Below are 22,576 nucleotides of genomic sequence, written 5' to 3' on the forward strand. Positions count from 1 at the left end.
TAAGGCAAGAAAGGGAAATATGAAATTTGGGGGCAGGGTATTGGCATTTGGGGCAAGAAAGGTCACCCTGAGGAGGTGGCACTTCTGGAAAGCCCACTGGGGAGAGGAGTGAGCCATACACCTGGCATAGAGAAAGAGCAAGGGGCAGTTGTCACGAGCAGGGAAAGAAAGGCCCGTGTGCGCGGGTGTGCTCGGCATCTGTGAAGGACAGCGGAGGTCCCCCTGTGCCTGCAGCAGTGTGTGAAAGAGGGCGGTGATGGGAAAGATGACCTGGCCCTGTGGGGCCTTGCCAGCCATAGTGAGGACATGACTTTTCCTTTTCATCAGCCTCTCTTTCGCTCCTCCCTGTCTCTCCTCCACCTCCCTTCTCCCTGCACTGCACTTGACCTCAGCCTCCAGTGGCTGGGAAGAGCCCACCAGGCTCCAGCATGGGAGAAGCAGCTCACACCTGCTTCCTGCCCCTTCTTCCACCTCCCACGCAGCCCCATCTCCTGTCTGGTCAGAATGATCTCAAGCTGTGTGTCCCAGGGCAAGTCACTGTGCCTCTCTGTGCTCCATTCCCCGTCTATGGAGTAGGGACAACAATCTCTACCTCACAGGGCTCTGGGAAAATCCCAGGAGGCCAGGGAACATAAACTCAGGGACATGTCTGTGTCCACTTAGGCAGTGAGGAGCTGGGCTGGCACTTGCTTGGCCCAGTTGGACTCCAGAGCCTGTGTTCCTTCCTGCACCACCACATGGGGTCCCCACTTTGTGTTCTCTGGGATGCTCAGCCACCTGCATAAAGCCTTTGGTGAGACTCTGTTCCAGCCCCACCTGCGCCCAGAGCCAGGCCCGCAGTGGCCCAGCAGATGCTGTGGATGAAAATGAAGATGGTGGTGGTAGTGATGCTTCCCCGGGTCCCATGGTGAGGGGTGGGTTGTACAGAAGGGAGGCATCCCCTCCACACTCCCATTGTCTTCCCTGCTCCAGAGAACATTCCTCCCGCAGCAGCTCTTCTCTGACCACAAGAGCCAGAGGGTGTTTGGCCGAAGGAGCAGTGCGGTTGGAGGTGCCCTTCCTCTGCTGCTTGCAGGCTCTTTGACCTCAGGCAATGACTTTACCTCTGGGTGCCTCCTTTTCCTCCTCTGAAAAGGGGTGTGGCCTCCCCCCACACACTGGATTGTGGGAAAAAATCTGTAAGGTTGTATACTTAGAAAGATGCATTGTACATACTTAGGATCACAGGGTGTGGTTTGCATTTATGCTGCTGCTCTTGTCCAGCCAGGGCAGCTCTATGGAGTTCAGCCAGCCACAAGGCAAAGGCATCGGCAGCCCTTAGACTGGAGAGCCTTCCTCTCCATCTTGATCATTTATGTGACGTGAAACAGAGGTCAACCAAGATTCAGACCCCAAGAGACAAGGAGCCCTGTGGCTCTGTGTCCAACATTTTGAGGTCTTGTGTGGCTCACAGCTGCCCAGATAAAGACCTGAAAGATCCTTGAGGGGGCAGAACCTGACAAAGACAGGCCAGGAAGTGCTGTTCCCAGCCAGTGAAAAGCCTTTCCATGCAGTTAAGAAGGATCTCCACTTAGTTTGAGGAGCAGCAACAGGTCTCCAGGAAAATCCTAATGTGTGAGCTCTAGAAGCTTAGGGTAGAAGCTAGTGGAGATGCTAAGTCAGCTCCACCATTGAGTGGTCAGACATTCAACACAAAGAGTTAATGCAAGGCTACTTATAAGTTTAAAGGTTGCCTAGTGAAATGTCCCAGCTCAACAGAGAAGTCTTGTTTTATGTCTTTCAAATGTAGATAACCAAATGTTTTTATTTTTTAACCTGGAATTTCTTCTGAACCTATTACCCACGTTGCACCTGTGGCGTCCTGATACAAGTCTAACAGTTAGGGTAACTTCCTGAAGGTTTTTATAGCACCTGCATGTTTTTATCTGGGCTTTGATTTATCCCACTGATTTCTATTTCAAAAATGTGACAGTGGAACAAGCTTGTATCCCACGGGTAATATGTTCTATGGAGACCCGAAGCAAAATCTTCAGCACTATATTCAGAGCTAAAGTTTGGATGCTAAAGTGTTCCTTCTCCTGAATTGGCAATGCTGTTGTCATCTGGAATTTGTTCCTCCCCATTCCCCTGAGCCCTCAGCCCAGCCTCTGCCTCCTGGGATGTCTGCTGGTTCATGTTCTCACCTGTATCCTCTCCTTCCTTGGCACCAGTGTATCTTCTCTCTTCTTCCTTGTACTTCTTCATCAGAATACGGCCCTGCCAGGCACAGGGTCATCAGGAAAGATGGGCACCAAAAATCCACTCTGTGAGGCACTTCCTCCTTCTTGGAATGAATACTGGCATGGCATAATCATATGGAGGAGGGATGCTGAGGCGTCCTGGTCCCCTTGGCCATGACCTTGGAGGACGTGCAAGGGCTTCTCTGTCCTTGTCAGCCTTTTTAGTTTCCATGTTCTTTGGATATAGAGGAGGAGGAGGAGGAGGAAGAGGAAGAGGAGGAGATGGTAGGGCTCCCATCATGGCTTTGTACTCCATCAGCTGGTCCCCATAGCTCCAGGACTAAGTACTTGTACCCACCTCGTGGCACCAAACTGTGGCTTCTCTTTGAGTTGGGCAAGGGGGGATGTCTCCAGGCCTCTCAGCCTATCGATAGCTGGGGTGCTTCGTTTTCCTTCCATTGATAGACACTAAATCTGATTGTGATGAGTGTGATCAAAATAAAACACAGATAGAGCAAATGTTGATTGATCCCCTAGTAAGTCCTGAGTCTTCTTCTAAGCACACAACCCATATTAACTAAGTTAAACTCACAAGGACACTTCGTGTATATGCCATTAATTAGTCTTAAACAGTTTAAGTGAAAGACACTATACAAAGTGATGAACTATAATAGAATGAACATACCCATGTAACTATGGCCCATAAGCCAAGAAATAAGGCATTATCCCCATTTTACAGATGAAGAAATTGAGACACAAAGAGGTTAATTAACCTGCCCAAAGATACACAGATAGTAGGAGAATGAGTCTGGATTCAGCCATAGGATCCTGGCTCCTGAGTCCAAGTCTCTTTGCTACTGTCCCTGGTGCCCTAGGAAAGCTATACCTGGAGGTGTGACCCATGTCAGAGTCAGGAAAAGCTTCTGAGGACCTGGGGTTGGATCCGAGTTCTGGGAAAGGATTGAGACTTAAAGCAGGAGGGAAGAACCCGGACAGGGTGATCTGCTCAGAGGCCTTGTGTCAAAAACAAGCATTCAGGAAGCATTCTGGAAGGAGATGTGGGCAAACACCTGTCAGGGCACAATACAGAGACTCACCAGCAGCTTCTAACCCAGGGCCCACAAAAGGACCCTTCTCCCCGCAGGAGAACCCCCAAATGGCTTGCCGCAGTGGAAAGCTGCCCCAAAGTGGGACACCCACATTTCCACACAGGGCGAAAAGAACAGGGCTTTGGTTAGCAGCGGTGGCTCAGCCCACAGTGATAATCGGGGTATGTGGTGATGAAGCCAGACCACAGCCACACCCCGTGCCTGCTGCTCTGGTGGTCAACACCCCACGCTGGCTGACGCTTGCCTGTGGCCACACAGCTTGTCGGGATGAGGCAGGGTTCAGACTCTGCAGGCTGACTCTTTGGCAAATTCCCCCACACCTCCACTGTGCTGTCCAGTTGCCAATCGACTCATCCCTCTGAGCGCTGGCCACACCTTCCCTTCCTTCCGTCCTATTCTCCCACCCACCCCTCACCTACAGGGGCCCATGGATGGAGCACCAGTGTAGATGCTATGCCCATTTAGATTCCAACTGAAGCCTCAGACCTTGAGTCTAGCCTCCCTCCCACCATAGGAATCTATTTTGCTCCAAACTTGTGAGATCATTTAACATGTGAGCTCACTAGCACATGAGCTCAGTTTGTTCCAAGTTGGGGTTCAGCAAGTTCTTTTTTCAAATAAGGCCCACTCTTCCTCCCTGGCCTGGTTCTGCCAGCCAGCTGATCTGCCTGCAGGAGGCTGACAGTGGTAATGCAGATGACTGGAGGTAGCCAAAGGCAGGTTTCCCCTGAGCCAGGCTCCTCTTCTGCTCCCAGCTGGTATGGAACAGATCTTTTCAGAGCACAGAGCTAGAAGGGGCTACACAGACAGAGCAGTTAGAAAGGCCTCACTGTGTGGAAGCTGGACTCAGCCCCTTGTGTATCCTTGAAGCTCAAGTTGAGGACAGCCGCAAGGGATTCCAGCAGCCATCATATTTGTGGGCACCATGCTGCAGGGTCTGATCTGACGGGTTGGTTACCTGTGCTGGGAGGGGCTTGATTACAGCTATTCTTATTCTTCAGGGACAATGCCTTGCATCCAGTGGGGCGTTTGAAGACTGTTCACAGCCGTTTCTCAGCATATTTGTATCTCAGTGTACATGCCTCTCTGGGCAGCTGGTCTCAGCTGGTCTCAGTCAGCATCTTCATAGCCACTGGCCCATGGGCATTTATCAAGCACCTAGTGTATACACACGTGTTACTAGCCATTGCTGGAGATGGCCTTCCTCCACCATCAGCTTTCCCTTTGGCTACTGCTCCACCCAGCCCCCAGAGGGAGCTTCTCATCACAGCTCCATGGCATCCATCTCTGACCACACACCTTCCAGTCCCCTGTCTGAACATCTCCCTGTCCCCTACTGCCTGTTAGATACAGGAGAGCTGTGGAGCCCAGTGGGTGCCTGAGGCTTCTCTAAGCCAGCCTCAGATGACCTGCCAGCCTCAATCCCTGCTGTTTGCAACAACCCAGGGCTGCCATATAGGACTGTGCCGACGTATCTACAATATAATTCCTATAATAGGTGCCCACTGCAGAGTAAGCACTCTACAAATTAGAACTGTTTCTTTTTCTGTATGCATTTCTGACCCTGTTGTGTTTCCTAGTGCTTTTTACTGAGTAAGATGTGGGTTTGTCAGTGTGAACAAAGAGGAAAAGCAATATCATATGGAAAGGCCTCAGCATGAAGCAGGCAGCAGGTGCCCATGATTGTGAGGTCAGATGTGGCAGAAGCATCTGCCCTCCAAGCTCTGACCTCTGTATGTTACCGGATGCTGGCTGCTAACTCCCAGGCAGGCAGGAGGCAGGGTCTGGTCACTTCTGACCCTGGTCCTGTGTTCTGTCTGGGACACAGAGAGTGAGTGCTGGAGATGTATGTGCCATGGGGCAAGGTCCACCTGTAAATGGTCAGACCAGAGGATGCCTGAGGCTTCTTGTTTGATTCAGAGGTGCATGGGACCTTCTGATCAGGAGGGTCCCCTTGCAGTAATTTTCTAATTGTTTTTATGTTTGTAGAACTCTTTTTTGTGTGTGTGAAGTTGTTTACACAGACACGCACTCTGAAAAACAGCTGCTGTAGTTGAGGGGCACCTCAGAAACCACCCACCCCGCTCAGCCAGCCTTCACCCCTCCAGATCTGAACAGTTGGAAGTCACTGTTCTAGAACCCTGAAGGCCCAGGCTGCTGGAAGTTGTCACAGCTCCACACTACATCCACCATGATGGAAGGGGAGTCTGCTTCTCTTTGGCAGTGTTTCCCTTCTCAGCACTAGGGGCCCAGCTCCGGCCTGCTCCCTGCGTCTGCAACCTCATCTGGGAGCACACAGGGTATCGGCTGCCTTCTGCTGACCCAAGTTGCCTTCAGCCCAGCCTTGGCATGGGCTTGGTAGTTCCTAGACATTCACACTTAGTCACTAGGAAACCACTCTGTGGCATGGCCCACTGTGGGACCCTGTTCTGTGCTTCCTTGGAACTGATCGTCAGAGCCCTAAGCTGCCTCTCTCTTCCCAGCAGCTGGGAATGGGTGTCTTCCTAGTGTGTCAGTAGCTTTGGGACATTGTGACAGAATATCTGGGAAAGTCAAACTAGAGGAGAACAGGTTTATTTCTGCTCATTTCCAGAGGTTCTGGTCCATGGTCAGCTGGTTCCCTTGCTGTGGGCCTGAGGTGAGACAACATCATAGCAGAAGGGCATGACAGAGCAATGTTCCTCACCTCACAGTAGCTGGGCAGCAGAGAGAGAAAGGAAGAGCCAGGGACACCATGTGGTCCCCAAGGTCACAGCCATCAACTAGGCCCCAACTCCTACATCTTCATCACCTCCCACTAATACCACTGACTTAGGAATCCATCCATGGATGAACCCACTGATGAAGTTAGAGCCCTCAAGATCCAATTACCTTCCAAAAGCCCTACCTCTGAATATATGAACATCTTAGATCCAAATCATAACACTGGGTATGGAAAATAGTAACAAATGGTGCAAATGGCACTTTTAGGCAGCAAACCTGCAAAGTGGACCAGGCCTACCTTGGTGGCTGGCCTTCTGGAAGGAATAAAAACCCATCCAGGGCCTGTTCTCTTCTCTTGTCTCTGTTGGCTGCTGCTGGGCTCTGGAATCTGTTCTCTTTCTCCTGCCCTCAGCCTGCCCCTTAGCATCCAAGCCTCTTGCACACGCTGCGCCTAGACAGGAGGTCCCCACAAGGAGTCTCGAGGGCCGGCCCCTGCTCATCCACACAGCCCTGTGTGAAGGCCTTTCTCCCATGAAAGCCACAGACCCCATGGGGTCCTCATACCATTTCTCTTTGTTTTATGACTTTCGGGTACCTTTAGTCACTCTTGAGACAAAGTCAGAGTCTTAAGTACCTTTAGATTTCAGACCCTGGCCCAGCCCCAGACTCAGACCAGCCCTGCATAAGAGTTGAGGGAATACTCAGACCCCTGCTCCAAGCTCATGTGGCTGTGTAGAGCAGACTCTGCTGGTGGGCTCTGCGCCTGCGCTTGTCTGACTTGTGGCCATGGAACTCCTGCGCAGCGTAGCAGGCCCAGCCTGGATGCCACATTAAATGTCTCCCGTCCCAGCTCTTGTGATGTGATATAAATTCTCCAGAACCTTGACAAAAGGAGAATCTGAGATGTGCCTGGAACTCAGTGTGAACTTCCCCCGTGCCCACAGCTTGGCCTCCTTGGTTCATTTTTCACCCAGGAGTCTGTTTCCTACTTTGGCAGTTGAATATTTTTAGTAAATACACAGCTCAGTGGGCCATGCCACCTGGCACCTGTTCCTCTCCCCACGGACATCCCTTCCTTTTGAAGTGTCACTGGGGATCCGCTTGTCACTGCAGACGAGCCGAGCAGCTCTCTGTGGCTGGACGGCTCAGAGCGCAGGGCCCCTGGGATCTAGCCCTAAACGTCACTTCACCGGACAAAACCTGCCCTTGGAAGTGGGCCTCAAAAGGACAGTGTATGTGTTTCTAACCCTGTCTTTCTCTCACTTAGCATGATTATACCCAAGTTCCACACTCCTGATGGGAGGGGCATATTTACCAACCAGATCATACTAAAATCAGAAATTGGCAGCTTTTAAAATGTCCAAATTTGGGGCTGGGGATTTAGCTCAGTGGCACTGTGCCTGCCTCGAAAGCACAATGTCCTTAGTTCAATCCCTGGTACAAAAGAAAAATCCAAATCTGGAGGAGACATGAGTGTTTTATGATTAAATATTAATAATAAAAGGAAAAGTCAATAATAGAAATGCAGAATAGCCTCACAGACACTCAGAATAGGAAGGTAACTTGGAGGCCATTGAGTACATTCCCTCATTTAAGAGGAAATGCAGCTTAATGGAGAGAAAAGTCATGGGCTTGAAGGTCAGACATACCTTTATCGACTAGCTATATGACCTTGGGGAAATTAGTTTGAACCAGAAGATTAACTTCAGACTGGCTCTATCTCTCCTTGTATTTTAAACTATTTTTAAAAATAGAATTGTACAGCAGTTAAGCACTTGAATTTTGTAGCACAGTAACCTGGGTTTGGGGTCTGGTACCATTAATTAAATGGCTGTGTGACCTCGGGGAGGTTACTTAGCCTCTCTGTGACTCTTTTCTCTTGTGTAAATGGAATAAGTAGAACCCCTATCTCATAGGGCTGCCATGTGATTTAAATGAGCTAAAGCATGGAACCATGTAAAATTGGCAAACACCTGCCAATCAGAGCTATGAAAGAATTTGCTACTACAGTACTTATATTTTGGCTTTTTTAAAAAAAAATCTGGGTTTGTGGTTTTCTTGAAAAACCTGGAACAACCATGTGACACCCTCATGCTATACTTGGAGTACACCAAGTGTAAGCCCTGACCCTTCAGATCGGGAACGTGCCTGCCTTCCAGCTCATGGCAGTGCAGCCACTCCCCCTCCATACCCTCCCTGGCCCCCTGAGCCTCCATTTGGTCCTAGGAATAGACAGGATATTTAATGCAGTGCACATGTCCGTGTTACAGGTGTTGCAGGAGTGAACAAACTAGCCTATTTAGGGCCCTCCGTCACTGTGCTGGGCATGCCATGGCACATAATAGTCATGAATTCTGTCCTGCCAGAGGCCCCCAGACTGGTCATCCACCCCCGGGAGGAACAGGGCTGAGTGACAGGGAGCACACGACCTTACAGAGCAGCTTAGTTGCTGAGACTTTTCCTCTGCAGAGCCCAGCAACAGCAATTTCGCCTATCACTTTCCCTGAAATGCTGTCCCAGTCCCCCCCACAGCCCCTCACCAGGAAGCTGGAGTAGAGGACAAGCCATCTCCTTTGGGAGCTCTGTGCAAAACTTCTGTCAACTCCCTGGAAGCTGTGGATCTCAGAAATGCTCCCAAAGAGATGCGAGCCACAACCTGGGTTATCTGGAGCTTATTGTTCAGGCAGACAGCTCAGTGTCACCAGCCTCAGGCAGGAGATGACCCCCACCTTCTCTTGCCTGCTGCATACTTCCTCACAGCCTGACAGCTTTAGGCAGGGTGCTCAACTTCTGCTTCTTTCCATCTTGATTACATGCAGATGATAGAACCTCCTGTTCACAAGGCTGTTAGAGAAGCTTTTTCTTTCATTTGAGTCCATGAGTCTTGGAGCTGCCTCAGGAGGGAAGACACAGAGCCATCCAGGAAGAGTTGACAGCTCCATACCCCTCCCAACCATCCCATGGTCTCCTGACCCCAAGCAGCAGGGTAGAAAGCTGCTTCCAGGTGGGACTCTGGGACTCACAGTGCTGCAGTCATGGGGCAGGAGGCCCAAGCTCCAGCCCTGCAATGGGGACCTCCTGCTACATAGTCCTGGGTAATCCTAACTCTGAACCTTCCATCTCAAGGTCCTCCCAGACCCCTCCAGTAAAGACATTCAAACCCCACAGAATCAGCCCTTTAAGAACAAAGCCAGACTAGCAAACATTGCTGGCTTGTCAGGACCACAGAAGACAGGCAGGAGGGAAAGCTGTTCCTTGTCCTGGGAGCCACAAGACAGCCACACCAGGCCTTTCAATGGTGGACTGTTTTAGAGCTCTGGAACAAGCAGGGGAAAGTCATGTGTCTCTTGGGAGAAAAGGGCAGCCAGCCTGTGACTCAGGCCTCCAAGGGGCAGCCTTGGATGGAGCATCAGGGAGCAGGCAACCCTGAGAGGCAGGCTGCATCCCCAGAGGCCCCACCATGCATGTTTGTTTGCCTGCCCTGGACCTTTCTAGAGCATTTCTCAGTAGATATCAACACCTAGGGCTTCCAGCCAGCCTCAGCTGGCCTTTCAGGAAGGGAAGCATGGAAACTGATGCCATTCTTGCTTGTCTGGGAGTCTCAGAGAGGGAAGGTCTTGGTCAGCGCCATCAGAAAGCATTTGTGCAGCCTGCCTGATCAAAGACAGGGTACTGAGTGGAATGATTGCTGATGGTTGACACCACTGTTTCACTTGAACCTTTTAGGCCTTGGTATCTATGGTATGTTAGTAGGCTTTCTGTTACCATGACAAGGTATTTACCTTGAGGTAATCAACTTATGGAAGAAGGGTTTATTTTGGCTCACAGTTTCAGAGGTTTCAGTCCATGGCCACATGGCCCTGTTGCCTGTGGTGAGACAGCACATCATGGGAGAACATATGGTAGAGGTATGACTTACCTCATGGCAGCCAGGAAGTGAAGAGAGAGGAAGAGATGAGGTTCCAATGTCCCCTTCAAGGACCTGTCCCTATGGGCTAACTTCCTCCCATCCATGAGGCCCCACCTCCTAGAGGCTCTATCACTTCCCAACAGTGCCACAGGATGGTTACCAAGCCTTCAACACCTAGCCCTTTGGGGGACATTCAGGACCCATATGTAGCAGTTTCCTTTTCTGTAAAATGGGGGTAAAGGTGAAAGAGTTGATGAAGGATGAAGGATGTCAGGTATGTGTGGTGTTAGCAACGTCTAAGGGTAACAAGGATTGATGACCTCCCAGGAAGGTGAGGTGACTTCCCCCCAGTTGCCTAGCAAGTCCCATCAGGACCCGGAACTCAGACTCAAATCTCATGTTGATCTCTCCTCTGTGAGCAGTGTGCTTCTTAGAAAGCAGGAGGTGTTTGGTCAGCTGTGTGCACCTCCTGGAGGGGTCCACGGCATCAGGTTCAACTTATGCTCAGGGACTAGTGGAGTGGAAAAGCCAAAACTGAGAGTTTGTCTGACACTAACAGACTTGAGTCTCCTTACCTTGTCTTTCTGATTACAGTTAAAGGGTAGTTATTGACCATACCTGGTACCATGCTAGACTCTGGGGAGGTATCTGCAAATGCAGAAGATGTGGTTTCACCCCTGCAGGGATCATAGAGACTGCACTTGTGGAAAGGCCATTACAGTCCACACAACTTGACAGAGGCTCTGAATGAGGAGTGGGTGAGAAGCCTCAGATGCAGAGGAGTGAGTGGGAGAGGCATCCCCAAGGAAAGCACCTTTGGGCAGAGCCCTGAGGAGCAGAAGAGCTGGTCAGACCAGAGGAGGGTCTGGGGGTGGAGTCAGGTGAGTCCAGAAGCCAGGGACACAGAGGGCCTGAGTGACAGCTAATGTGACCACAAGAGAGTGCAGCAGGGCCTGGGAGACAGTGAGGGTGGATGAAGAGTGAGCTGGAGAGGCAGCCAGGGCCAGGCTGGGCCTGGGTTTTCTTAGTGGAGGAGTGGGGCTTGTTGTGGGAGAAACACTGAATGGGCCCTGTATCGGGGGCAGTGGCAGGATCAGGACATTTGAGGAAGTCTCTTGCTGACTGTTTTGTGGAGAGGCGATGGTGGCCTAGGCTCAGGGTGCAGAGATGGACATCCTGGAGCATATACTGAATGGAGTGCTGATGGCTAGGATGGACTAGATGTGGAGAGGAAGGGAAACAGTCACCAAGGATGAAGCCCACGCTGCTGGCGTGGCCAATCCTGTGCATGAGATGTGGACCCAGCTGCAGGCAGAGGAACCTTGGACCTGTGGCAAAGCAGCACATCATGGTAGAGGAAGCTGTTCAACTCATAGCATCCAGAAAGCAGAGAGAGAAAGGATTCCCAATAACTCCTTCAAGAACACACCTCCAGTGACCTGACTAAAGCCCCCCAGGCAGATGGTGAGGGGCAGTGGATGTTCAGCAACGTGATCAGAGCCGGAGAGAATAGGGGAGCCATCAGCACACCAGGCATGCAGGGGGAAGCCACTGGGGAGGGGAAGGTGTGAGCGAGAAGAGGGGGCACCAGCATGGGAAAGGCGGGCAAAGAAGGAGCTGCAAAGGAGACACAATCAGGAGAGAGCAGGGCCACGCCAGCCAAACAGGCGACTCCAGAAGGTGGTGAGGAGGCAGATAGGATAAGAAAGATGTCCTTTGGGTTTGGCACCCTGTGACCTCAGCAAGGACAGTCAAGAGCAGGGTCTAGACTGCGGTGTGCTCATTCGGGAGTGCAGAGTGCTGAGGAGGGACACGGGCTGTGCAGGGAGGCAAGCACAGGGAGCCAGAGCAGAGCACAGCTGGGGACCCTGGGGCAGCTTCAGGGTTGGTTGTTGTGACTGAGAGCCCTGACTGGGTGGTGGGAGGATGGAAGGTGCCAGGAGACAGCAGCTAATGGGGCAAGGCCTCTGTGCTGGCAGGAGGGGCAGAATCCTGAGCAGAAAAGGGGCTCATCCCCAGGCGAGAGGAAGGTCCAGCACACACAGACAGCTGCCCCAGGCTGGCCCTTCAGAAACCACAAAGCTAGCCAAGCCATGGCCCTATCCCTGGAGGAGCAGAGAAGACACAGGCTCCCAGCGTTCAACCAAGGCAGTCTCTTTGAGGTCCCAGGCCCCGCGGTGGCCATCCTCAGGCTCTCCATGACCTTTGACTCTGCTGGCCTGCCCTTCTCTACACTCTCTCTTCTGGGCTTCTGAACCACACTTCTCTCCCGGCTCCCCTCTGCTCTGGCCTTTCTGTGTCTGGGGCCAGTTTGGGGCCAGTTTTTTCTGCCCTCCCATACCCTCAGAGCCTCCAGGGCTCTGCCCTTGGCGCCCTTCTCCTCTAGCTTCTCATTCTCTTGTATGGTCACCTTCCTCCTCGCAAACCTGTACAAACTCTCCCACATCTCAGATCTCCAGCCACATGCCAGACATCTCTTCATGTGCATTTCACCAGCCCTTCACACTCAGCAATTAAAAACTAGGGTCCCCATCACTTCCCTCCCATCATGTGAATGTTTCCACTTGAACAAGCCAAGTTGAAAACTTTGGATCTTTGTCTCTGTCTCATTGTGAGCCCTGACCCATCTAGATGGCCACCAAGGCCTGTGAAGCTCATGTCCAGAAGGCCTCTTGAGTTGTTTCCCTAGAACAAATGCTCAGACTCCTCCAAATCATTCCCATGGAACCAAGAAAGCGTCGTCTCTTTGAGACTTGGTGTTGGACGACACTGAGCAGGTCTACACTCTTAACATGGCATTCAAGGCTGATGATGATCCAGCCTGCCCTGCCTCTCTGACCTCATCTCCTCTTACCTACCACACTCCAAGCCTTTTAACACCTCTGCCGTTGCTCCTGAGGCTTCTGCCAGGAGTTCTCCCTTCTCTCTCTCTCTCCATACTCCCCAACCACTGTCAGTCCAGGCAGTCCCCTCTGCTCCCAGCAGACTCTGCACACCTTCTGTGGTACGTGACAAGGTGCTGTGCACAGCTCTGTATGGGTGCCCCAATCAAGGCCTGCTGGGTGCTGTTTGAGCCCTCTCCTCTCTCTCTAAGATGGTGTCTCCTTTCGGCTTGGTGTGGAAGAAGATGTGAAGGGACCTGAGAGCGGCCAAGATGGCCGATACTACTGTTGCTGCTTTGTTGGCCTTAGTAAGAGTGAAGCCCAAATACCACAGAGGTCAGAGTGGCTATGGAGCTGTGGGGAGCAGGAGGGTGAAGGGGAAGCTGGCCTTGAAGGATGCCACTGTGCTTGGCAATTGGAGGGGCAAGTGTCATGGACCCACTGAGCAGGGCCAAGTGGAGACTGGTGTCAGGTGGAGCCTCCAGGGCAAGCCGAGCTCACTCTGTCTTCCCCTTATCTGGGAAAAGGAGCCCTATCTCAAGCTGATTCCCCTGAAGACTGGGTCTCAGGCCACAGAGAGAGATGGGAGTTAAAATCAGATATAGGCAGCTGCTTTGTGCCCAAGAGGCCTCCTGCATTAAAGTGAACCCCTGTCACGTAGGAGGCAGGCACCGAGTATTTGGCCATAGGGTCCTTTTCCTAGGAGCAAAAGGAGATCATCTTTCCCCACAGCCCTCCCAAGGCCTAGTTTCCTCTGTTGAGCAAGATGGTGCTTTCCCAAGAGCAGGTGAAAAGTTGGCCTCCCAACCTGAGGACTGGCTGAGTGGGGCAGTCAGTGTCTGTGGAGGTAAAGAAAGGGCAGTTTTGCCTCTTTGAGAAGTCTGCCGGCCAATGGTGAGGCGACCAAAGAGCGGGCTCTCTATGTGCTAGTGGACGCTAGTAGACAGCGACTCACATGTGAGTGTGTATGAGATGGGGGGTGTGCGTGTGGGGAAGGTTGTAAGCGAGTGCGTGAGCGTGAGCAGGGCTGTGAGCCTGTGAGAGGCTGAGGTGTGCCGCAGGCCTGAGAGGCTACCTGAGCAAGGGGATGGGTCATGAGCGTTGAGCATGCACGGGGCACAGTCTGCGCCTGGGGTGTGAGGGTGAGGTGAGAAAGTGTCTGTGTGAACGTCTGTGAGCGTGAACAGGGAGGGCGGTGACCCCTCCAGTGCTGCCTATGCCTCCCACCGCCACCCCTCTTTCAAGCCTGTCCTTGTGATAACCTACAGCCTGAGATGAAGGCCCATGGAGCAGAATGGGGTCCTTGTGGCTGTTTCCTCCTCCAGGCCACCTGCCTGCCCCTCTCCAGGGGCACTGGGTGAAGGGAGCGTGGGGCTCCTGGACTCCAGACTGGAGGCCAGGGAAACAGTTGTGGTCCCCAGTACATCCTTCACCTGAGGGTCAGCGGGCTTCCTGCAGTATTATCCTTGGCCCTTGTGAGAGCTGATGGGCTGGAGGAAGGCAGGTTCGGATCAGGTTCTGTACCTTTCTGGCTGTGGAATCTTGGGTGAGTGTCGCCCCTCTCTCAGTCTTGTGGTCTCAAAGTCTTCATTGTGAGGTGATTGTAATTTAGCAAGTGATGTGTCCCGCACAGAGTGAGTGCTTGGTAACTGGCAGCTGCGAGAGTCGCTGCTGCTGCTGCTGCTACTGTTATTTTATAGGGTTTTTCTAAATTGTCTGTGATTCTGGAGGCCTACGGTGGCTGTTCCTTGTGGCAGAGCAATTCCTGAGGCTGGTTGAGGAAAGGTGGTCTGGGAACCTGTGGCCTCACTTCCCCTCACAGGGAGCTCTAGTCCCTGGGGCTCGGGTGAGGAAGGAAGGTGTAGCCCCACCTGTCCATATGAGTGGCAGCAATGCAGGGGTCCACAGTGGGTCCCCTGGACAACTGGCTTCCTGCCGGCCCTGGGGTCCTCTGTTCCGCGTCCACCCTGGCTTGAAGCAGCTAGGAAGAGCGTGCATCTTCTGAGGTGGGAACCTACCTCTTCTCCTCCTTTTTTTTCCTTTACATGACGCCTGTTGCTCATAGGTACAAATCAAACGAAGAGTATGTATATGTGCGAGGCCGCGGCCGAGGGAAATATGTTTGTGAGGAGTGTGGAATTCGCTGCAAGAAGCCCAGCATGCTGAAGAAACACATCCGCACCCACACTGACGTCCGGCCTTATGTGTGCAAGCACTGTCACTTTGCTTTTAAAACCAAAGGTAAGAGACAGTCAGCTGGGGCACAGCACTGCCCTGTCTGCTGCAGGGAGCCCTCCACTGGGAGCCCAGCACAGACCTCTCTGCCTGGGCCTGGAGCGCCCCACTTCCTGGGTTCTCACCCCACTTGGTGCCATGGCAGAGCAGCCAGTTCCAGGTTGGGTGGAGTCACACATGGCTGCCCCAGCTGGTGCTCTTGCAGCCTGCACACAGCCCCTCCCCCACCTGCACCTGCCTCTCCCCATCCCTGCCAGGCTGCATCTTGCCCACAGCTCCTGGTTTCTCCCTGTCTCATCACACTTCCTTTTGCATGTCTTTTTAGACTTTTATCCGCTGATCTGACACCCTCCAAGCATCCACACTGGTCGCTGCCACTCTCCCATTTGGAAATCCATTCCACTTTGAGCCGCTCAACACACTCGCATGCTCCTGTCCCATGCCAGAGTTCACTCCTGCTCCACCCCTCTTCACCACTCCACCAAGCCCCCGTGGGACTCCTGCCCCCGGCCGTGCTCCACCTCAGGGTCAGGGCAGGTGCTGGCATTCTCCTGTGAGAGGAAGGACTGGCTATTGATGGCATGTGTCCCAGAGAGCTGCGATAGGTGATGGGGTGGCCTGGTGCAGCCCCTAGCAGGATGTGACTGGTCTACTGATCCACGCCCATGGGATCCTCGGATAGAGCTGTTCCCCTGCAGGGGCTTCCCATAGCTTGCTTCCCATGTGTGGGAGCTGAGCAGAGCAGTGTGCCTTGAAAGAAGGCCAAGGCTGTCTGCACGCCTGGCTGTCAGCATCTCATACTTTGCAGATTCCTGGGTCAGGGTTTGACACAGGGATCCTGCCTACTTTAAGCAAGTTGAGGGCCTCCATGATGGCCCCAAAGGAGCCACATGATTTCTTTGGGAATAAAGCTCGAGGGAAGACTTTGGCTTTGCACTTGTCATTTCTTCTGTTGGTAAAGCTGCTCCCAGCAAAAGAGGCTGGGCGGCCACTGTGGAGAGGAGCCCAGCAGAGACCTCCAGCCCCCTTCCTTCCGAGTCCTTTTGTCTTGAACCTTCTGTTCCTTCTGGGGTAGGTCAGGGGCTAGCTTACTGCATCCCCTGGCTCCGCGGCCTCCTCTCCGGCCATGTTTCTGTTTCCGGTCTCCTGGCCCTATTAGCTGACTCCTGCCTTCCTCAGCCTTCTCTCCATCATCTTTGAACTAAGCTCCGATTTTGCCACCAAGGTCTCGTTTCCTTTCCCTGATCCTCTGCTCTCTTAAGGTCTCAGAGACCGTGTCTCAAAGGACAGAGAGGCTTGGAGCCCCCACACTGATACCTGGTGCATCAAAGGCATCCATCCGGGGTGACCTGATGTGCCCAGGGCAGCTCGGCTCAGCAGCATTGGCTCTGGCTCCCCACAGGTCCCCTCCAGTCCCACTTTCTCCGGCGTTAGGCAGCCAGTTGAGGTTCTGTGGAAGAGAGAGATGGTAATAACTAGCTGATAATTTCAAGAACGCTCTGCAACCCTGAAGTGGAATCTTCTTGTCCAGACCCCTTGAAGGTGAAGAAAATGGATCTTAGAAACCAGAAGTGATGGTGCATCCTGGAGCCCTTGTCACCAGGGCACCACACACTCATCCTCCTCGCTGTGAGTGGATCCTCCCTCCTCTGGAAGGGGTGGTAACAGCTGTAATTAGGGGCCTCTGGAGTGAGCCACAGGTGCTGCCCCTTTACCCACCATGCATCCAGGGAACACAGGCTCAGGGAGCCTCCTGGGCCCAGGCCATGCACGGCACACCTGCATTCAGCACACAGTCACCAGGGAGCCAGCACCTCTGCCCCCAGGACAGGAGAAACCCATTCCCATTGAGTTCCCAGCCAAGCAGGCCCCCAAGGGCCTCACTCAATTCCTGTGCCCTGCAAATTCTGCCAAATCTGAGGGATGTCTGAGGCCTACATGGGACTCCCAGTTCCCAGGGGATGCCTTCATTGGAAGCCATGCCCAGCCTGGCTCTAGTCCCTTCCAGGTCTCTCTGAGCTACCACAGAGTCTGGGAGAGTCCAGAGTGCAGAATCTGAGCAGAGGGCCTGCAGGCCCTTGGTATTTGCATGGATGTGGAGTATCCCCTGAGACAGAGTGGTATGTGCTGCCCCCAGCCCGGCCTCTCTCTCCCCAGTGGTTAGGAGTACATGGAGCTCTTCCTCCTCCATGCCTTCCTGGCCAAAGCTAGCGTGAAACTGAGCTGGTGGAATCTCAACTCTGCGTGTGGCACAGAGGAGGCGCCTTGGGAGTGTGGGAGTAGCAGGTGGATGTAGTGAGCAGTGCCCCTTGGGGAAGAGAAGGGAAGAAGCTGAAGCTCTTGGCTCTCCCTGGGGCTCTATCTCTGGGGTGCCACTCTCTGATAACACAGGCCACTCTCTTTCCAGGGCTGTCTGGCCACCTCACCTCTCTCCCCCTCACCCTTGAGCTCTGGCCCACGTGAAGCAGCCTGAGGGATGAGCTGGGGCTGGCGGTCCTCGGGGCCCCTGCTGCCACTACCTGGCTGCACCGTGCCTGCGAGCCCTTCCTGTCTGTCTCTGTCTGCCTGTCTGTGTCTTGTCTCTGTGTCAGACGTCAAGGTGGCAGCTCAGGCCTCGGGGGGGGGGGGTGCACCCGAGGAGTGTCTCAGTGGGTGGGGCCAGGAAAAGCCTGCAGGCTGACCCTATGGAGGTTGGGGTCGGTTCCTCTTCTCAGATGATTCCCAGAGGCCAGGAGCCAGGAGGGTGGCCGTGCCATATACAGGCCCTTGCGCCGATTGCCTCAGGGGACAGAGATGGCGACTGTGGGCTCACCTCGCGTCCATCGGGCCAACTGGTTGGGGCTGGGCAGTGGGTTGGTGCTGCAGGAAGCAGTTAAGGTCACTGACTGTTGATCCTAGCGCGTCTCATGCTTTTGCCAGACACCTCCCATTTTCCATCCATTGGCCTTTTCTTCACTTCAGGGCTGCCAGGCTTTGGGTGGGGGGCTGGGTTGACAGTGAGAAGCTGTGGACTCTGCTCCTTGGTAGAGTCCTCCGAGATGAGGGCCTGCCCTTTGACAGAGAAGTGGCATCCAGGTTGTGCCTGGGGCAGTTTGAACCTTCTCCTAGGTCACAGCCAGGCCCAGAGAAGCAATCGCAGAGGGAAGTGGGAGGACACTCAGGGCTGCTCATCCACGTCTGTTCCTGTGACCTGCAAAGTTGCCTCAGACTCACTCCCCCTCCCTGCAACCCCAGGGCATGGGAGCAGAGGAGAGGCAGGCCCTTGGGGTTGGGGCTCCCTAGCCTTCTTCTGAGAGCCCTTGAGACCCAGACTGAAAGATGGAAACATTTCATCACAAGCATGTCTCTCCTTCATACCCAGCATGGTGTGTGGCAGAGTCCACAGGCACTTGACACAGTGATTGTCACAGGCAGGGGTAGGGATCTGCTCAGTGCCTGCCACACACTGCTGCCCCGTGCACTATGACAGAGTCCAAGCCCACCAAGCCCCCAAACCATCCTTGTTCCACTTTTCCACTGTGGGGAGCAAACAAGGCCCCATAATCCTGAGACCAGGGTTCAGACGAGGCTCTGCACAGCTAGCGCTGTGACTCTGGGCCACTCGGCTCACTGTACTGGTTCCCAGGAGCCCAGCCAGCACCCAGAACAGCCAGTGATCTCATCTACTGGTCTTGTCAGCATTTGGGCCCAGAGTTAGATCAACAGCAGCAGGACGAGTCTCGGGCTGGTGGAAACTGAGTTACATGGCCTGTGAGGCTCCTCCCAGCACTTTGCTTCTATGATGGCATGTCCCCACAGGGCTGCTATAGTCTCATTGTGTGCTCAGCATCCAACGACCTAAACCTAGCAGGGAAAGCCTATGTGACAAACAATGTGATCACCAGAATGAAGAGTGTCCGTATCCTCTGTGGCCTCGGGTACACACAGGAGGAGGGTTCATTGCAGAACCTCAGGATGGTTGTTGTCTCTGATCGATGGAAGACCCTCGCTGCTGCTTCCCACCTCCTGGCGGTCCTACTCAGGCTTTGCCTGCTCACAACAATGAGGGTGGAGGTCTGTAATGGTAGATAGGGACCTTTGGGGACTGTCTGGCCATGAGATGACTCTGGCTTTGCTCCTTCTATGGCTAGGGTGAGGACAGCCAGGTTTTTGTCCAGTTACAGGAGGAAAAGCCAAGCTGGGAAGGACAGAGTCATGGACCAGGAGCAGGAGGAAGAGGAATGGAGGTGACTCCTCTCCTTTTCTGCTGCCCTTAGTTCACATACCTCAGGAAATCCCAGCTTAATGGCTCCCTGCAACCTCTACCTAAGACCCCCAGATCCTCAGAATGATGATGAAGCATGCTTTGGTTCATCCCCAGGCACTCTTCCTGTTCACTCATCTACCCATCTCTCCTTTCATTATGCACTAATAACCTTCCTATTCATTTCTCTCCTCTATTTGTCCTCTCCTTCATCCATCCTTCATCTATCTTCCCATTCCTTTATCCTCTACTCTGGCCTCCCATGTAGCCGTATGTGTATGGAACCGTTCATCCACAAAATTGGCCACACTCACATTCATCTAGCTCACTATCTTCTCGTCTCTTTATTGGCCCATTTTTTCCATCCATCCTTCCATTTATTCTCTTCATCTACTCATATTCATCTGCATATCTGCTCATCCAGTGTCCCATATATCAGTCTATTATCTTCCCATTCTTCCTCTCCATATTTCCTCTCTCCATTTATACATCCATCTGTCCACCATTCTCCTTATACTTCTATTCCAGGACCCTTACTTACCTCTTGCCATTCATTCAAACTTCCTGATTAATGAAATTCATGAGACAGAGCACTTGACTCAGGGAACTTACGATTTTCTGTGTGATCAACCATTTGGAAACATAACAATCCTCAGAGCATAGTTTGGGAGTGGATGTTGAGTCCAAAGAACATCCTAAGGCATCTGGCCTCTGTTTTCCCAGGGCAGGCTAGGGGCCCTCGCCCTCTCTTTTGGGAACACTGTTGTCCACAGAGCTCCGTGGCGTGTGAAATTCTGTGCATGTAGAGAAATTGAAGCTGTTGTTCCCTTGGCCCTAATCTCCCAGAGCTACAGCCCCTGCCTCCCAGCCTGTGTGCTGGACCTAACTTGGGCCAGAGTCAGCCACCCCTGAGGGCTTCATAGGGATGGGACAGGGCAGAGCCTTGCCCCAGCCTTCCCCAAACCACCTGGCCCTGGGTCTCTACTTCCTGTTGGCCTGGGGATAGTGAGGCCAAGGAAAAAACTTCTCTAAGGAAACTAGGCTTGGACCCCCGTCTTGTAGCTCCTGAGTCCCTGGCCAGTAGACTCCCCTGCTCTTACCTTCTGTCCCTTATCCATTCCCAAGAGTAAACTTCACCCTGGTTCTCCTTCCCAGACCCTAAGGCTCTGCCCTGTGGGCTTCCTAGAGGTGTCTTCAGCAAAAGGGGTACACTCAGTCCCCACTGCCATGTTGGTCAGTTGGACGCCCCCCCCCCCCATATCCTCCTACCTTTTGACATAGGCAAGAATCCTGTCTGAGGCATGTCACCAGCTGGGGCCTGACTTAAATCACAAACAGGAAGAACCAATTGTACTTGAATAGTCTTTTAATTTCTCTTTTGTTTGCTTTTTAATGAGCATCTCACTTCTTCATTGTACCCTCTGCCCTTCACAGCCCCACACCTCCCCGCTCTAGCTCCGCTGCACAACTTGGCCTGAGGGCTGGGTCAGAGAGGTGCTCTTCCCTGCCCAGCCCCTGCATCTGGCAGGGCCTCAACTGCTCTGCGAAGCCATGGACTACCACCCAGGTGCTGCCTCCCAGAGCCCCGGGCCTCCCTGGCCCCCTGCCCTACAGCAGAGCCTGAGTCTGTTCTCATTCCTTTCCAGGGAATCTGACTAAGCACATGAAGTCGAAAGCCCACAGCAAAAAGTGCCAAGAGACAGGGGTGCTGGAGGAGCTGGAAGCCGAAGAAGGTAGGGCACTGTCTGTCACCTCTTCCTTCCCCCTTCACCGCTCCCCCCCATTCTCCTCACCAACCCCTCTCCTTCTGTCCTCCTCTCTGCTGCTCCTGGCTCTGCCCCTCTGCCTCCTTCCCATGCCCTCCCCTCCAGTTTCTCCAACCACTGAGAGACAAAGTGAAGTCATAGAATGACCACCCCACTCCCTGCCACTGTCTGTGCGAGCTCTGCAGCCACAGCTGCTGTTGGAGGGGGCAGCTCTGCCTGTGCAGGTGGAGTGCTGGCACCTGGGGGTGCTCCATTGTTTACTAAATAAATGAGCATATGAGTAATTTCAAACAGCACTGAGCACCCACTCTGTGTCAGGCACGTTCTCAGTCCATGCCCTGATTACCTACAGACCCTCCCTTGAATGAGGGCACTTACTAAAAGCTCCACACCTACACATGCCTGCTCTGCCATGGGCCGAACCCCTGGGCCCTTGGAGCCAGGAGGGTTTCATGAAAGCCAAAGCCAGATCCAAGAGCCCCTGGGCCTCCCAGCCCCACCCCACCCCTGCACCCCAGCCATGGTCCTCCAGCATCAAGAGGCATATTGGAGCAGGTCTCATGGCAGACGGGAGGAGGTAAAGGTAGTGGGTTGGCTGGCAGCACCCAGGCAGGAGGCCAGAGGGGCTCTGGCAGGAGGACAGAGATGGACAGTCAGTCTCTCCTGCAGGGACAAACCTTTGACCACAGATCCCTTGAAATCAGATCAAGACTTAGGAGTATGCAGTCTTACAAAGGAATTAAATCATGTTCCCTTTTAGGTGGAATAAATCACTTTCATGAAACAGAATGCAGTGAACTTGGGGTTGTTTCTCCCATTAAATGAAGGGTTCTCATGCTTCTCAAGAATGTGCACCGGGCCATTTACAGAGCTTGTCCCATAAGTCTTCAGAGTAGGTGGTAGAAACTTGTGCCATGCCATTTCAAGTTGAGGAAAGAAAAGCTAAGACAGGTAAAGACAGTGGCCCACAGTCACACAGACACTGGTCCATGCCATCCCACCACTAGCAGGCCAGGGAACGGAGGAGGGGAGAAGCTGAGCCCAACCCAGAACGTCCACCTCCAGTGGCTCCTGCCTGCTGCCCTCCAGCCTCACTTCCTCAGCAGGTCGGACAAGGGTGTCCATACCCACTTCTGTGAGGATGAAATCTATAGCCCAGTTCTGTTCTGGGCTGGGAGCTGGGTACCCACATAGACAGCAGTGACTCAGGAAAGCCTGCCTTCTAGAGGGGGAGGCGGGCAATGGACTAAAGGGAACAGAGCAGAGACCACACTATGAAGCAAAAGCTAAAAGACCGAGTGAGGAAAGGGCTGGGTGTGTGAGGGTAGAGTGAGTAGAAGACCCAGAGGAAGCCAGGGATCGGCAGGCCAGGTGGGGTCTGGAAAGTCTCTTCCCCAAAGGATCCAACAGCTGCCTATCTCTGGAGGCCACAGCCCCTGGTCCACATGGCTGGAACCCACTGACACCTGAGGTCAGAGAGAGCCAGGGCTGGGAATGTCAAGGGGCAAG

At 53.2% G+C, this 22,576-nt stretch overlaps 1 protein-coding gene across 9 annotated transcripts in view; it reads left to right on the top strand.

Moving 5' to 3' along the window:
* Window positions 1-22,576, top strand: part of Hivep3 (HIVEP zinc finger 3) — a 466,671-nt gene that overhangs the window by 434,959 nt on the left and 9,136 nt on the right. For all 9 annotated transcript variants that reach the window (XM_004871808.4, XM_087214964.1, XM_087214967.1 and 6 more), the window contains 2 exons: window positions 14,889-15,064; window positions 20,948-21,034. In XM_004871808.4, the coding sequence (XP_004871865.2) occupies window positions 14,889-15,064; window positions 20,948-21,034 (263 nt within the window). The remainder of the gene's footprint in view (window positions 1-14,888; window positions 15,065-20,947; window positions 21,035-22,576) is intronic.

The sequence above is a fragment of the Heterocephalus glaber genome, unplaced genomic scaffold (genome assembly GCF_053883595.1).
Source record: "Heterocephalus glaber isolate CG9 unplaced genomic scaffold, H.glaber_assembly_v1.0 deba00001452, whole genome shotgun sequence".
NCBI lineage: Eukaryota > Metazoa > Chordata > Mammalia > Rodentia > Bathyergidae > Heterocephalus > Heterocephalus glaber.